The sequence below is a fragment of the Oreochromis niloticus genome, linkage group LG13 (genome assembly GCF_001858045.2).
Source record: "Oreochromis niloticus isolate F11D_XX linkage group LG13, O_niloticus_UMD_NMBU, whole genome shotgun sequence".
Lineage (NCBI taxonomy): Eukaryota > Metazoa > Chordata > Actinopteri > Cichliformes > Cichlidae > Oreochromis > Oreochromis niloticus.
Window position 1 is genome coordinate 28,052,992 of NC_031978.2, and position 15,491 is coordinate 28,068,482.

A 15,491-nucleotide genomic window follows, 5' to 3' on the forward strand; every position below is an offset into this window, starting at 1 on the left:
TCAAATTAACATCAGCCTGAATCGATATACTGTAGGCTATAATGAAAATGTATCATCATAAAATCCATGAGTGTCATTTTCAAAGGTTGGCTAAAAGATTTATCTAACATTTCTTCTCATGACTACGTGCTTTCTGCAGACTTACTGTTCTAGCTAGTAGGCAGTTAGCTTAACCTAGCATAAAGTTTAAGCTAACAGAGGATTTTTTTTCTAAAGGTAAGTAAATCTGTTTACTCTCACTTCAGAAGGTCTATATTTAACACAATGTGTAAAGTCCAAAGTTGTGGAATTTATGCCATTTTTTTAAATAATGCAAAATAGATTTTTGTACTAAGCTATGCTAGCCTTAAATTTACATTTAAAAAACGTATAGCAGAGCTATATTTACTTTAGTGCCATTCCACAATTCTGACTCCTATGTTACAAATCCCAGTGTTACAGCCTGAAAAAAAAAGTTTACAGGTTGGTATACAAGACATTTTTTGCCACTGCTGATAGACGGATGCCAACCAGTGTTGCCAACTCCTCAGTAAGGAAAATCACTATTGGTTGTCCTAAAAGTCGCTAGAAGTCGCTAAATGACGTCATCGCCTAATTTGCATAATTGGTCATGCTAATGTAATTGTAACTGGACAACTGTAATTGTTGCTGGAGAGAGAAATAACATCGTGGAAGAGACATAAATTGAGTAAAAAACGTCCTAAATGCATTTAGAGTTTATTTAGAACTACAAATTAAATTTCTTTTAGCAATTATTGTTTTTTTAATGTCACAATTCCAACCCTGCTCCTTCACCCGGGCTTGGACCAGCAAAAGTGACCCGAAATAGGCACTCTGGTGGAGTTCCTTTGTGTGTGTGTGTGTGTGTTTATAAGTAGTTTTAAACCTTGTGATCCACAAAACAGCATAAGAGTAAAAGAAGAACTGACTGCGTTACAGTCAGTGCGGGAGCAGCGGCTTCGCTCATGCACGATTCATTTGCAGTTTGGACGCATAGGTGTGAACATCTCCTGCCCTGATAGCAGCTGGGGGAGGACTATCCTCCACCCGTGAGTGATTTGGAACGGGCGAGGTGCCCACGGCAGCACCCGCTGCTTGTTGAGAGTAAAAGCGATAAGTGCTTTCGCGTCAAAAAGTCGTCATAAATAAGTCTCCAATAACACCAGAAAAAGTCGCCAGATTTGTCGCTAGTCGCTTTTTAGAATAAAAGTCTCTAAGGGGGTTTGAAAACTCGCTAAATATAGCGACAAAGTCGCTAAGTTGGCAACACTGATGCCAACACTGCTAGCTAGCTATGGATAAAAGTTGCTAACCTTTCTAGCATTAATAACTTAGCCCTCCACCTTTCTGTGTGAATATGGTCAGTTGTAGCTCTGACAGAATCTACATGCACCATCTAAAATCCTTTGCCAGACACTAGAATATCTGATATACCTGCTTATTGATATAAAATAGTGTTATATTACTCTCACATTGTTGCCACCCTGCTGCCAGCCTCATTTTTCGGACATGTTCAGGCACTCAATTTTATGAGGCTGAAATTTTTGAGCAAGCAGGCCCAATAACACCACAGTAAACAGCAGCCTGGCCAGCAGTTTGTTCTCTTCCATCAATCAGCAGATCCAAACTTGATAGCCCTCCAGCGCTGTTGGTCCACGTTCCATACACTGTGCGCCAGTGCCAGCACCATTACCCACTTAAACAATGACCCTCTTGTTCACTAACAGTCGCTCATTGGAGCTGATTAAATTTTTAAATGTCATTTAATAGAAGTGTAATGTACCTCCTGTGTGTCTGTCAGCAGCTTGAGATGGGCGGTGAAAGGATACGTAGTTAACCTCCCGGTGTGTCGGACCGCCTGCTAAATTCCTTGGTCGTCACCCTTAGTGTAGGGCTGTGGTGCTGAAAGTGAATGAGCCTGAAGCCCTCTGAACATAAACCTGCAAATCTCCATGTCTATCCTCACTCCTGGTGTTTCAAGGTGATGTGTTATACAGATGGAGCAAGATGGAGCTAGTACTGCAGGGCCATTTTAGCTCAACGCAATGTCAGTGAACAAACAATGGCTGCACTGTTCAAGGGTTTATTTGTTTGAAGAACTTTAGCTGGGACTTAACAAACCAATAACAAGTCCCACACCAGTGCTGGATTAGAGTATTTTTAAGTAACCTCACATTCTTTGAAAATTCCAGTGGTCTGCCTTCGTCATCACTCCGAAGTCGGGTCACATTTTCTCAGCATGTTGTTTAGTGTTAGCTGTTAATTTGACATCCTCAACTCTGGCCCAACAGTGGAGCTGAGTAGCACGGTCAAATCTTGCTGTAAGCTGCCAAAAACACAGATTTATTCCAGACATTCACCGATGCGCTGCATTGCTTCCCAAATGTCGACCGGATCTCATTAAGCTGTTCCCAGAAAGAGGAGTCGATGTTTGGGCTGCTTGTACGACTTACCCTGGCACCAGATGTTCTTGTACCCATTAAATGAGAGAACTCCACTGTGCCAGCGCAACTGAAATCATGCTTAAAACATCTTTGCCGCCACATGAAAAACTAGCAGAGATAAGAAACAAAAAGAAGGACAGTGTGTGTGTGTGGCAAGATTTGTTGTGTTACTTTGACGTTTTTACTCGTCATAGATTAAGAAAAATTGATATGTTGGATTGTGTTGATTCCCCACGGAGCCTTTAAGAAATGAGTGCGTGTGCACGTGCTCGCAGGTTTGCGCATCAGTTTGCAAAGCGCATTTTTAAAAAGCAAAGGATCACAAGCAGGTGTGCATTAGCTGCATTGCACGGATGTGCGAGTGTTTATTTTAATGCACCGTGCATCTACGAGGGTGAGCTTGATTGACAACAGAAGAGCGGGTGCCTGGCCGTGCCTGTGGTCAAGGCAGGCTGTGGGAGGTGGAGGGTGTTAAGTCGTCAGTATGAGGCATATGTCAGAGATCAGTGCTGGACTGTGGAGATCATTGAGATGAGAAGGGAGGAAGGGCACAAGGGGTTGACGGCGTCAGAGATTACTGGCGGCTTGGTGCCTTGACCGCAGACCATTCTGGCTGTTTGTCATACACAAACAAACACGCACACATATCTGTCCTACTGTATCTTCCTCACAAGTGCTGAATGTGGAGGTCCAGCTCTCCAGAGAGTGTATGCAAAGCCCCGTGTTAATAAGATTGCCTTCCACTCTGAGTGGTAGTGTATCCTCTTTTGTCTCTGGAATAATGACAGGGGGAATAAGAGACTGGCCCTTCAACCTCATCAAGCTTTTAAGTGTCGGCAACTGAAGGAAAACAGAGCGTGTGTGTGGGAGGGCTTTAACTGTTGTCTAAGTAGATGTGCTATGATAGTGCTGCACAAGACTTCCATGACCACCGTCCCAAATACTCATGTCAAGACATAAAGATTCAGCCGGATGCCTCAGAAGTAGCTCGTAACCTCTTCCACAGCAGCTGGCTGAATTGTCAGTGGTGTTTTTTGTTACCTTGCAGATGTTTATTGTCTGCTTGGAATAACAATGTGAAAAATCACTGTGGAAATCCTCTATTTTAACACACTGCACCAAACCTAGTGAATTAGTCCCACTTCATGGACTACAGTAGTGAAAGATGCATTTAAATGGGTGATTTTTTAGCATCATTCGGTCGTTCGGTAAAACAATAAGCTGTAAATGCAACGATTAGATACAATCAGCTGTACTAAATTGATATTGTAAGTTCAATTCAATTCAGTTTTATTTGCAGAGAGCAAAATTCCTTCAATGATCTTTGTATTGTAAAATAAAGGCCCTATAATATTAGAGAGGAAACCCCAACAATTGCACGACCATCTATGAGCAACCACTTGGTGACAGTGGGAAGGAAAAACTTCCTTTTAACAGGAAGAAACCTCCAGCAGATCGAGGCTCAGGCAGGGGCGGCCATCTGCCGTGACCAGTTGGTAAACAGGGATACCCATGGAACTCTAATGGGCTAGACCAGTGGTCCCCAACCGGTTTTTGCACCACGGACCGGTTTATGTCCGACAATATTTTCACGGACTGGCCTTTAAGGTGTTGTGGATAAATACAACAAAATAAACCAATACCAGTACCAAACAAAAAAAAGATTTATTCATAATACACGGGAAAAGACCCAGGGAAACCGAGTTAACAATAAAAACAATAAAAAAATACCGATGAAAACCCTGAAAACCATAAATTCCACACCCAAGCCTCAACTCTCTCGGCCCGGTACCAAACAACTGACGGACTGGCACCAGTCCGTGGCCCAGGGGTTGGGGACCGCTGGTCTAGTTGGTCTACAACGACTCTTTGTAGTTTTTTTTACCTGCTGAAAGTTTCCCTGTGAATATATAAGCTAGATAAACAGCCTGTAAGTCTGCTGTTTGGGCCTACGCATAAGAACGAAGCAAAGAGCTGAAAAGCCCTAAAATATTTCACAGAAATGGAGGAAGATGTGATTGCGTATGGGAGTATAGGTGAGTGCAGGTTCAGTGTTCAACTAGCAAAGGGATGAGGGTATGCTTTTTTTTAAAAAGTGAGGTAACTACTGGTGCTCAAACACTTAATAGGTAATTTACAGATTCTGGCCGATTTTCTTGTCTGTGAATCAGCTTTAACATAACTGTTCTTCGTCCTTACAATATTACTGTATGCGTTGTACTTAACACAACACTCAAATATCTTAATAAAGTGGGCTTTAATCCCTGGATCTCATTAACAGAGTCTGGCTGGACCGAAGAGCTGAGTACACCTCAGTTCCCTCAACAACTCTACAATAAAGCAGTGCATGCATGCTCAGCAAAAGTCCTGTCTGGGTAAATAACAGTGTCCAGATTCCTAACAGTAACAGCTTGTTTGTTATATCTGTGCCTATGCCCTATTGCATGGTAATCTACAACAGCATTATGTTCACTTAGAGGCAATTCCTATCTGCGCTGCTCTCCGTGTCCCAGCCTTGTTTGTTTCATGAAAGAAAGAGCGAGTATGTGGAGTAGGTAGCGATAAGAATAGCTGTTTTATTGTGTGCCACTGCCTTGGCCTCTAATACCGAATGTGTTATCTGAGGGTGCAGCATGCCACACTAAGCTATGTGCATGTGACGCATGGCTGAGCAGCATTCCTCCTCCTGAGTGCATCGCAGGGCAGAGATAGTAGGAAGGCAAAGGCAGCCTGACTGCCAACAGAGAGGGAAAGAGGAGCAAGAGAGGGAAGAGAGATGAAGGGAGGGCGCAATACTGGGAACATGTAGTTAAGTGGAATGAAGTACCCTTTGTTGCAGATAAGATCATTCTGCTTCCCTGGCCGGCGTCACTAAAGCAATTTGAGCACGACGAATGTAGCTGATTATGTTGTTGGCAGACCACAAAATCCCTCACTGACATGCAGATAAACGTTGCTCCAAGTAATACAAGACCAAAGGTTTTCCCTCTTTCATGCAGCCATGATTTTACTTTTATCTTATATTTAAAAAACAGGATTATGTCCCATATGGAAAAGAAATAGTAAAAACTTATAAAAGACTTGCATAAGTCTTTTATAAGTAATGAGAAAGTGGCCACTTTCATGAGGAAATCATATACACCTTATATGATTCACTATATGAAGTGGCCACTTTCTCATTACTTTCATATATTGTTTTAGTAAGTATCCAAAACATACAAGTTTCATTTATATAATTTTTCAAGGGATCTTATATCTGTTTTCACTCTTGTATGCTTTTCATACAAGTTTCACACAAGACAGATACAAACTTTATAAGATGTATATATATATCTTTTCCATATGGGGTGACTTCACTCTGTAAGTTGAAACAGTGAGTAAATGCAGGGATCCTTGTATCATGGAAAATTAAGACGGCTCCTTAACATCTTTGTGCAAACGACTTCCTGAAAGGATCGTAGGCCCCCGGTCCTGGAGTGTTCTGTGAAATACACAAGTAACTGTAATTACTTTTCAATTTATAATATATAGTCAGTTTGTAGTCATTTAGTCTTTCTAGTATGAATTCAAAGAATATATTCTAAATGCTGTAACCTTTGATTGCTAACAAACAGGAGACTATAACCAAAGACACAAACATAAAGTGTAACCAATATGGGGTCTAAGCTTAAACACATCTCAGTATTTAATATCCAAGTACTCCAAATACTAGGAAAGGAATGCCATTCATTCAGAAGATATCGCCTCAGTTGGTGTTTGGTGCAGAGTGGTTTCTACCACATTGGTCTAAAAATTACCCATGGGTGTTCAGCTGAAAGCCAAATCATACGATTCACACCATTAGCTTTCTTATAAGATCGTTCAGTGAGACTCTACGGCCCATGGATGGAGGCATTGTCTTTCTGAAAGAGAGCACTTTCAAAAATGTTCACAGTATATCCGGTCTTTAAGTCTGACGTCATTAGCCGTCTCTGGGCCCAAACTCTGCTGCAAGTCCCAAAGTATTACAGCTCAGTAATTCTGCAGTGCTATCACTTCTGACATAAATGAAGACAGGAAACTAAACAGCAGTGATGTTTGTTGGGTTACTGAAGTTGGGCTAGCTGGTATATAATGATGTGCTACGTGATCGCTAGCGACACAGTTATGTTAGCATAACATAAACACAGTGAAGCTGGAGGATGAACGCTAACTTTTTCCACTCAATAAAAGTTAACGTGAGGGTTCCCCATGGTTAGGGACAAATGCAATCGCATGGCAGGATGCTGTAAACGGACCAAACTTCAGTCAAGAGAACAACTGAGATAATCCATCCACAATACGAGGTTAGTCATTAATATACTGCTGCATGGGCTGGGCTGTAGTGACATCATAAGGTTTTAAAAACTGAGCTTAAAAATGATTAGCGGTAATAAAAACTGAGAGAGGCCGACAGTGATCACTGACTGATTTTAGGGGCTTGTTGAGATTAAATAGAACAAGATACAAAGCATTCAAACATGTTAAAAACACAACAGCCTTATTAAACGCAGAGTAGTTTGGGCCCAGAAGCAGGGTTCATACATCATCACTTAACAACTGGATAGATTATAAATTAGAACAATTTTGTATTAATTCCCAATACAAAAGGCATGTCTATGAGTATTATAATGTATGGATGTTACTACAGGTTGAACCCTAATGTATCTGTAATAATCAATAGGCTACATCTACTCTGATGAAACAATCTGATAGAAATAGTTGCTCTTTTATTCTATATTCTGTTCTATGCGCACTGTTACAATGGTCCACACTTATATGCAATAAATATGCTCAAAGTTTCAAATAATGAGCTCAGAATATGAATGAGTAATACCTGCAAGCCAAAACTGTGCAATGCATTAAATTGTTGGCCATATTTCCTAAATGCAGCTGTTATTTTAGGCACTTTCCTTACTGAAACACTAACCAGTTGATCACTCTTGACTAAATATCCTGCCATCTGTGCCTCAACCCTCTATCGAAGTCACTTAGGACTTTTCCTCCTGCAGTCTTATGCAAAATTAGAATTGTCCGCGCCTGCTAGACTGGCTGTTCATTGTTTCACTTTGCATCTGCTTTCTCTTTTAATCTGTCTCCAGTCCGTGTTATCCGTGCTCCATTCCATTTGGATAAATTCAGCGTGTGTTTGATTTCTTTATCCTGTTACATAATCTTGTGATGTTATAGTTTATTTACAGGAGTTATCTAAATCCCGTTTAATAACTAATCCCTTTAAAATCAGATGAATTTCCATTAAAAGCATGTAAAAATATGATCATCATTTAAACAAATTGAAAAAGCACCCAATAAAAATGTTCAAATGCAGCTAATGTAAAAGAAAGAAAGAAATTCATAGTCCTAAATTAGTAATTACGGCATGTAGAAAAACACAAGAAATGTAAATAAGACTCACTGTGTGCACACTGTGTAGCCGTGGCAACGTGGATTTGAAACAGGAAGTGATGGCTTTAGCTGGTTTGGTCTGTGGGTTGTAGTGGCATGGAGCAGGGCCATCTTTCTGAAGGAAAGAGCAGTAAAATATTGATGTATCTAGCTGTGTGATTAACCTCCAGGGTGCTTACCCACCAAGCCTAGAGCAAAACTGTCAAAGACTGTAAATAGAAGATGGATGTAGCCACCGTGTGGCACCAAGATGGCGATGGCCAAAATGCTTAACTTAAAGCTCCGGAACAGGAAGCTTCACCAACTAAAGGGTGACATCGGCCATTTCTATCTTTTATATACAGTTCACAGGTTCATGGTGCACTACTATTGCACACCATGTCCTCTATCGTTTTTAATTCCTTGGCTCTTGGATGTTTGCTCATGAAAACCTATTGTTGTCTCAGTCTGATACTCAATCATCTGAAGGATGTGCTAACCATGTACACCACTTCTATTTTGAGGTCTCATGTTCTTACATTTAAGACATACAATATATCAATTCAGTCCTGACTTTTTAACCTTTGCCAGCAGATGTGTGGTGCACAGATTAGCGTGTTGCATCACAGCAGTACTGTTACTGGTTCAAGCCCTGACTGGAGCCTCTCTGCATGGATGTCCTACCTGTACCTGTGTGGGTTTCCTCTGACTTCTTCCCACGTTCTAAAGATATGTTAGGTTAACTGGTGAGTGCATATGAGATAAAGTGTAATAAAGCACAGTATGAACTTATGGCATTGGTCACACGTGGCTTGTAGTCTAAAGAGCTTTGAGTGGTCGCTACAACAAGACAAGCACTTATGTGCATTTCATCACAGGTACGTTCAGGCTAGTTTCTGTCAGAACTCGGTCAGTCCTTCTCCCTCTCTGTGCCTTTCACTTCTCCTTTCCCGTTACCCACTAACACACATACTGGTCATCACCAGCGGCGTGCCATGCAGAAATAGCATCACCCCTCCTCCGCTCTCCTCCCCAGACATAAGACTGTCGTCCTGTCCCTGAACACAGGACGGGCCTTTTATTTTCCATCCCTCCTTGATTCTGACAGAAGAAGACAGGATAGTGCTTTTTTCCCTCTACCCTGCTCCTTGCAGCAGTGGCTACTACCATTACAGGCCATTTGATTCCAGTTGCCAGCTCACTTGATCCTCGGCACCCTGCCTGCCAGCGCCTCAGCACGCCTGCCTGATGCTAACAGAGGTGCTAATGCAGGTGTATTTCATGGGAGTCAGCGGGCAGCTGTGAAACTCTTGTGCATGTGTGTTTGGGCCAAAGCACTTGGCCTACTTTCCTGCTGCAGTACAGCGTGTAAGAAAGGTTCTCCTGGGCGACGTAGGTACCTGGCACATTCTGCAAATGTCTGTGACACTTTTAAACTTTGACTTCTTTTTCCACCGGTGCCTTGATATTCATTAAAGTTTTAAACCTTTCTAAGATTAGGTGAAATGAAAAAAAGAAAGAAATGTCTCTAACAATTTTTCTTAAGCAAAGTTTTTATAGAACTTTGAGGTTTTCAGTTGTGTAGTTGAAGGTATCACTACTTTATGGGAAAAGTGCAAATGAAAAATAATAACAGCTCCACCCACTGGGTAGATAGTTCTCAAATATGTTCAGCAGATTAGCAAAGACATGAGATTTCCTCCTCTGGGGGTCTTAAATGAATGCCACTGCCAGCTGTACAGTAGGCCACATTAAAACAGCTAACAATAGAGAACATCCACATCAGAGTATGTGCAATTTTTACATGAATTCACATGAGTTTAAATCTCAGCTCGTGCAGTCAAATCAGAAGCACAACATATAAATCTAAGACACAAAGTTTCACCAGGAAGGAGAAATTAAGTCAAATCAAACTAAATAACTAAATAAAATTAATATACGTCCATGTAAGGAAGTCAGATTCATGTTACTCTGAGTTACAAGTGCAGAGAAATTTCAAATTCCCGCGCTGGGCCACCCCGACGTTTTCATCACATACCATTAAGACTCCTCAGCTTTGATCTTCTAATGTTTCCCACCTGCGGCTGCTTAACCTTTGACAAAAAATCTTGTCTTCGAGTTGCTTTGACACCAGCGATGGCAGAAAACTGCTCCCAGCTCTGCAGTAATAACACCCTCGGGATTTCTTAGCGCCTTTCCTTCTCTGTCAACACTCAGCAGCTGCCAGCGCAGCTCAAATATCCATCGGCTACCAGCAGCGATGCTGCAATATGAACCAAAGCTGACTGGTCAACCAGAGCAGTGCCATAACAAGCCCTCAAATGGGGGAAAACGATACAGTCAGACCGCCCCTGGGATCGGTTTTCTTCGACCCTTGCGGTTGTCATAACTGTCTTGTGCACATTAGGTCATAGCTTGTAATCAAAACCTATTGAAAGTGTATTGTAATGAAGCCTTTTTGTGGACAATGGAAAGACTGAATGGTGTTAATAATTGGTCCTGGCGATCAGATCCTACTTACAGGCAGAAAGCTGATCCGCTGCACAGTCGAGCGAAACATCACATGCCTGCGAGAACAGGAGATAAGAGAAGGAAGGGGGCAAAAGAGCAAATAACAATGAGGAGAAAAAGTGAGGGAAGAAATGGATAAGGAAGTTTGTGATCGACGGCAGAGGAAAGGAGAGAGCAGACTGGGTGATTGCTCCTCCATCTTTGGAGGTGAGAGAGGGAAGCAGAAAGCCGGATGAGGAGGAAGAATTTGGCGATCAAGGGATGATTCATGGCTTGTCTGCGCCGCTGTGATCTGAAAGTTAAAGAGTGGCTGTTTGTCGAGCGCTTACTTGCAGGGGATCTTCTCCACTGGTGTCGCTGTCACATTGTAGTCACACGGCGAAGTGTTTATGTGCTGGCAGAAGGAGAAAAAGAAGATAAAGATGTTTTTTTAAATATATACGAAAGTATCACCCTGAGTTTGTTTCTGTTTTTTGAGGGGGGCACCTACTGTGCTTTAAGTAAAGTATGGATGATAGCTGGTTACATCCAAACAGACTTCCACAACGGAGCAGTTAATAAATATTGCTGAAGTAAATTACACCCCTAGGCTACTGAAAGCAGAAGTCTATCATTTAAAAGTTTCTGTTCATAATGACTTCAGTCTCTATGGGGAGGTTGCCAGGTTTGACTCCAGGGCCTGAAACCTATACCTGCTAAACCATACTGCTAGTATATGTGGCTGTAAAATAAAAGATTTTTCCCTTTTTTATTGTTTTAACAAATAACCATTTATTCCACCACACATCAATAACTTTGAGTTGCTGTATTTCTTTTTAGTTTCATAAGAGCCAGATTAGTTTGATCCTATTTTCTAGTGCTGCATGGCACGAAGTGAATTCAGATATGTGAAAGAGAACGTTTTCACTGTACTATATGTGATCCTATGGAAAGCTAAGTAAAGCCTTGCTGCTTCTGTTGGATATTAATGGGGCTGGTAATGTGGTCTAATGTCTAATCAGATGCATTTGATTGATTGATCATTAACAAATGCGAGCATCTCTAGTTTGTTCAGTCAGTTTGCTCGTCTGGAGCATACATCTGTGTGTTAACTGCAAATTCAGGGTCAGACTGTGCAATGCTCAGAGAAACTGCATAAAACAAAGGGTTGCCTAGAGAAGCCCTCTTCTCTATAAAGAGAACATGGCACCATGGCTTAGCTTTGCAAAGTTGTGCCCGAAACTACAATATTTCAGGAGCAGTATCCTCTGGACAGACAAGACCAAAGCAGCGATTTTTAGTTATAGTGGACAGCTCTGTGTTTGGCAAATCCAAACAGAACATATCAGCACAAACACCTGATACCAAGTGTCAAGGACAATGGTGGAAGGCTGGTTATTTGGGCTTGTTTCGCAGCCACAGGACCTGGGAACCTTGTACTCGTTGAGTCAGCCATGAACTCCTCTGTAGAGTGCTCTGCAGTCAAATGTCAGGCCATCTGTCCAACAGCTCAAGATTGGCCCAAACTGAGTCATGCAACAGGACAATGATCCTACACACAGCAGCAAATCTGCAACAGGATGTGTTAAAATGTCTCACATTCTAAACTGAAATCCTGTGGCAGGACCTTAAGAGAGCTGTGCATAAACTAATGCCTGTAAGAAACTGATAGTCATAAAGAACCCCCCCCACACACACACACACGCACACACACACACTTTGATATGTTGACGTCATACTGGTTTCTTTAAGCTATGTCAGTGATTAAATGTTACGTATAATTTCTTTATGCTGAAAGAAAGGGGAACAATTTAGAGGTGCAGCTGGTTTTACTGGTTAGTAGGTAGTAACTGGAGCCACCTAATTTTGAACTGGGCTGTACCTGACCTATGAGGTAAACTGGGTTTCACAGTTGGGCTTTTCTCATTGCATCAGCTTTTAGGACCCCAAACCTTTGTTGTGCTAACTCAAGTAAAGAAACTTCATAATTAGCAGCTACTGCTTAGTTACATATTGCTTCTGTCTCAAGTGAAAGCAAAACTAGAAAGCAAAAACTACGCAAACTTTAATATGACAAAAGGATCAGTAAATGAGTCTCAGTGCTACCTTGTCTCTAATTCCAAGGGTGAAAATGTCGGGTCGGGGGCAGTTCTTGAAAGAGTAGGATGCCTGGTGCATCAGGACTTCCTGGGTGGAGTCGGTATATTCATACGCTCCAGGTAGCAGCAGATCCCCCTTACGCACACCCAGCATCTGAGTTTTTCTGCCCACACCTTTGAAGCCGTAAGTTTTTTTCACAGGGTTCAGGTCAGCCTCCTCAACGAAGTCTCGGACGTGGTAGGTTCCCGGGATGGGTGTGTCCTGGAAGAGTGGGAGCATGGGGAATCTGTGACCCACATTTCTTAATTTCATAACTATTTTACAACAATTCAAAGTCTGACATTTTGGAACAATACAAGAGCAATGCTGCAGTAAGTTCATGGATGGGTGACCTCATGAGAGACAGCTGCTGAATTCCACTGAAGATGCCAGTTTCACTCAATTTCCAGCAACCAGAATGATCGAAATCATTGAGTAGTTGGAGGGTAATATTAATGTTATTATTTTCTGATGCCTGTCGTTGTGATGTGTCATTTTACTCATGCATGTCATTGGCATGTGGGTTTTGGGCTATGGTGAAGCCCACACTTGGTTTCAGAGAGTCCGTGAAACCAAACAGCAGTGCGACACCTACTCTCAGTGTTCCCAGCCACCAGCTCCCCCGGCCACACAGCTCCACCGTGTCATCACCCTGCAGATAGGGATGAGGCACAGGTCACACCAGACTGCTTCTGCTATGATGACATCGCTATGCCAACAATGTGTTGATTCGTCTCCCACCTTGTCCTCATGCAACCACACACAGAGTTATAAGGGTTTTAAAGATAAAGCCTCACCTTATCTGTCCTGTGACCACTCCAGGACATGTCACCGGCTTCAGAGGCGACTTTGTTTCATCGTCCTGTGCCGCGCTCACTGTCGTTCACTATCTGCTTAATGGGAGATCCAGTGACACCTGACCACCATTAAAACAGGGACCGTTACTATAGCAGCAACTCCACTATCGATCAATTTTTCAACAAGCTGGCCTCGCAAAGGGAGCTAAATTTAGATTGGCTAGTTTGGCTGAGAGCAAGACACAACCGTGAACCAGCATCGAGGTGCTGTAGGTGCTGCAGGTGGTTATGTGGTTGTCACTGTCTGCATCCCATCCATCCATCCATCATCTTTCATTGTCCGGTTTCCATAATCATAGGGATGGCAGTATTCATGTGATATATGGAGGAATACTGTGAATTTAATGAGAATACACAGAAAACAAAGCAAGACTGCATCTCTTCTTCATCACTGTCTGCAGGCAAACTGTGTGTGTGTGTCTGTGCATGCGCTTACACCTGAGATCCTACTCCAGGATGAACTCTTCTTCCCTCTTTATTTCAGTACAGCAAAATTCAAGACCGCCAGCTGAAGCGAAAATCTCACTCTGGGAACAGAAAGCGCTACACTCGGCCCGGTTGCCAGGCTACATGCAGCACATGGTTGGAAGGAGCCAAGAATTCATGCTTCCGCTGCTTGTCAAGGAAGTCTCATGTGACACCACAGCGTACTAGGAGACATACACACATCTTCACCTTGACTCCCTCATGTACAGTCATCTCCAGTTCGGACAAGGCACGAGTGCAGGAGACAGCTTCAGACTAGTGTCGCATGTGCGGCGTAATTAACAACTTTTTTATAAGCAGGCTGCGATGACACTTCATCTGTGAGGGTAATTTTTTTTCTTTTTTTTTTAAAGTCTTGTGATAATTGGTTTTAACACGACGAGAGTTTCTCGTGTGATCGATTCACACCTGAAATCGCCGCAGTGGCTCGTGGTGTTCCTTTTCGTTCTGTGCCTTGGAACTGAAGCTGGTGCCGCGTGAAAGCAAGAACCCACTCATTTGTGTCACTGCGCATGACACGAGACGAAGCAGAGTCAGATCGGGGGTAGTGCAGTTACCTTTTCTGTGTGCTAGCTGTTACCTCGGTGCTTTTTGTAATGCTCTAAATGTTTAAATGTGCTTCCACAAGGGAGCTCTGAGTATGCATGACTGGCCAAGCTACAAACAACTGCAGCCTGCACTGCTCCCGGGGGGGCAGTCAGAACCATCACATAACTTCACACATAAGACAAGTTTCATCCAGTTCAGCATTATGATAAAAGCTACAACACTCGGAAAAAAAATAATTATGGAAACACCACACTTGGTGGATGTTCATTCAACTTTTACAGCAAATGAACAAATCACCAGTACAGTGCTGTGAAAAAGTCTTGACTCAGCCTTCATTTGTTTATATTTTGCTGAGAAAATGACAAATAGGTGCAAATTTAAATAGAAATTCCATGTATGAGGCAAAAAAAGAGTTTGTACAATTCTAATTAGCTTAAAAGTCCATATTTGGTATGACCACCTTTATTCTTTAACTGTAGACACTCAGCGCTGTACCTTCCTCCTGACATCTTCCAGACATGTTCATGATGATTTGAACCAGAGATTCTACATTTGGATTCATCACTCCATAAGACGTGTTACTACTGATTTTCACTCTAGTTATTGTGTAATTTGGTGATGCAGCCTTTTTCTCCCTGTTACCTTTCTTTGAGAATGATCTTCCGACAGCCACCCACTCCACTGAGGCCATTTCTGATGAGGCCTCAGTGAAACATGGATGGATCAACCAGAACACCAGACACAGGTCTCGGGTCTGTGTCAAGTCTTTGCCGGGTTTCTATTTCCTAAGCAAGTGACTTTCAGATACTTTCCACATGCTATTGATTTTGAAGCCTGCCACTTCTTGTCCTCCACTTCTCTAGGTTTCTCAGTTTTACAAGGACACACTTCACAACAAGTTTTCAGCTTGTTGGTGCAAAATAGCTACTTTATGCCTATCAAACATATTTTTGACATTTTTCATAGATTAAAGGTACAAGTCTGGATCATTGGAAGTAAAATATAAATACATGAGTGGTTCCAGACGTTTGCTCAGTACCATATGACACTAAAATACTTGTACTAAACATTCAGGCTTTCAGGTACATGCGTCAAGCAAACTCAGATTATTTTGTTTCGTCAT

At 42.2% G+C, this 15,491-nt stretch overlaps 1 protein-coding gene across 7 annotated transcripts; it reads right to left on the minus strand.

The window, feature by feature from the left end:
- Positions 1 to 5,684: 5,684 nt before the first annotated feature.
- On the minus strand, positions 5,685 to 14,462 carry stpg4 (sperm-tail PG-rich repeat containing 4). Of its 7 annotated transcripts, none has more exons than XM_025897568.1 (9): positions 13,770 to 14,462; positions 13,521 to 13,603; positions 13,274 to 13,392; positions 13,072 to 13,128; positions 12,444 to 12,698; positions 10,688 to 10,752; positions 10,369 to 10,414; positions 7,879 to 7,979; positions 5,685 to 5,925 (listed from the first exon to the last, which is right to left on the minus strand). In XM_025897568.1, the coding sequence occupies exons 3-9, from the start codon at positions 13,301 to 13,303 to the stop codon at positions 5,853 to 5,855; spliced, it is 627 nt and encodes a 208-aa protein (XP_025753353.1). In that variant the 5' UTR covers positions 13,304 to 13,392; positions 13,521 to 13,603; positions 13,770 to 14,462; the 3' UTR covers positions 5,685 to 5,852. The 7 variants fall into 7 exon arrangements, with proteins under 7 accessions (XP_025753353.1, XP_025753351.1, XP_025753352.1 ...); XM_025897566.1 differs by having other exon boundaries at positions 13,521 to 13,666; XM_025897567.1 differs by having other exon boundaries at positions 13,274 to 13,603.
- Between the last annotated feature and the right edge of the window lie 1,029 nt (positions 14,463 to 15,491).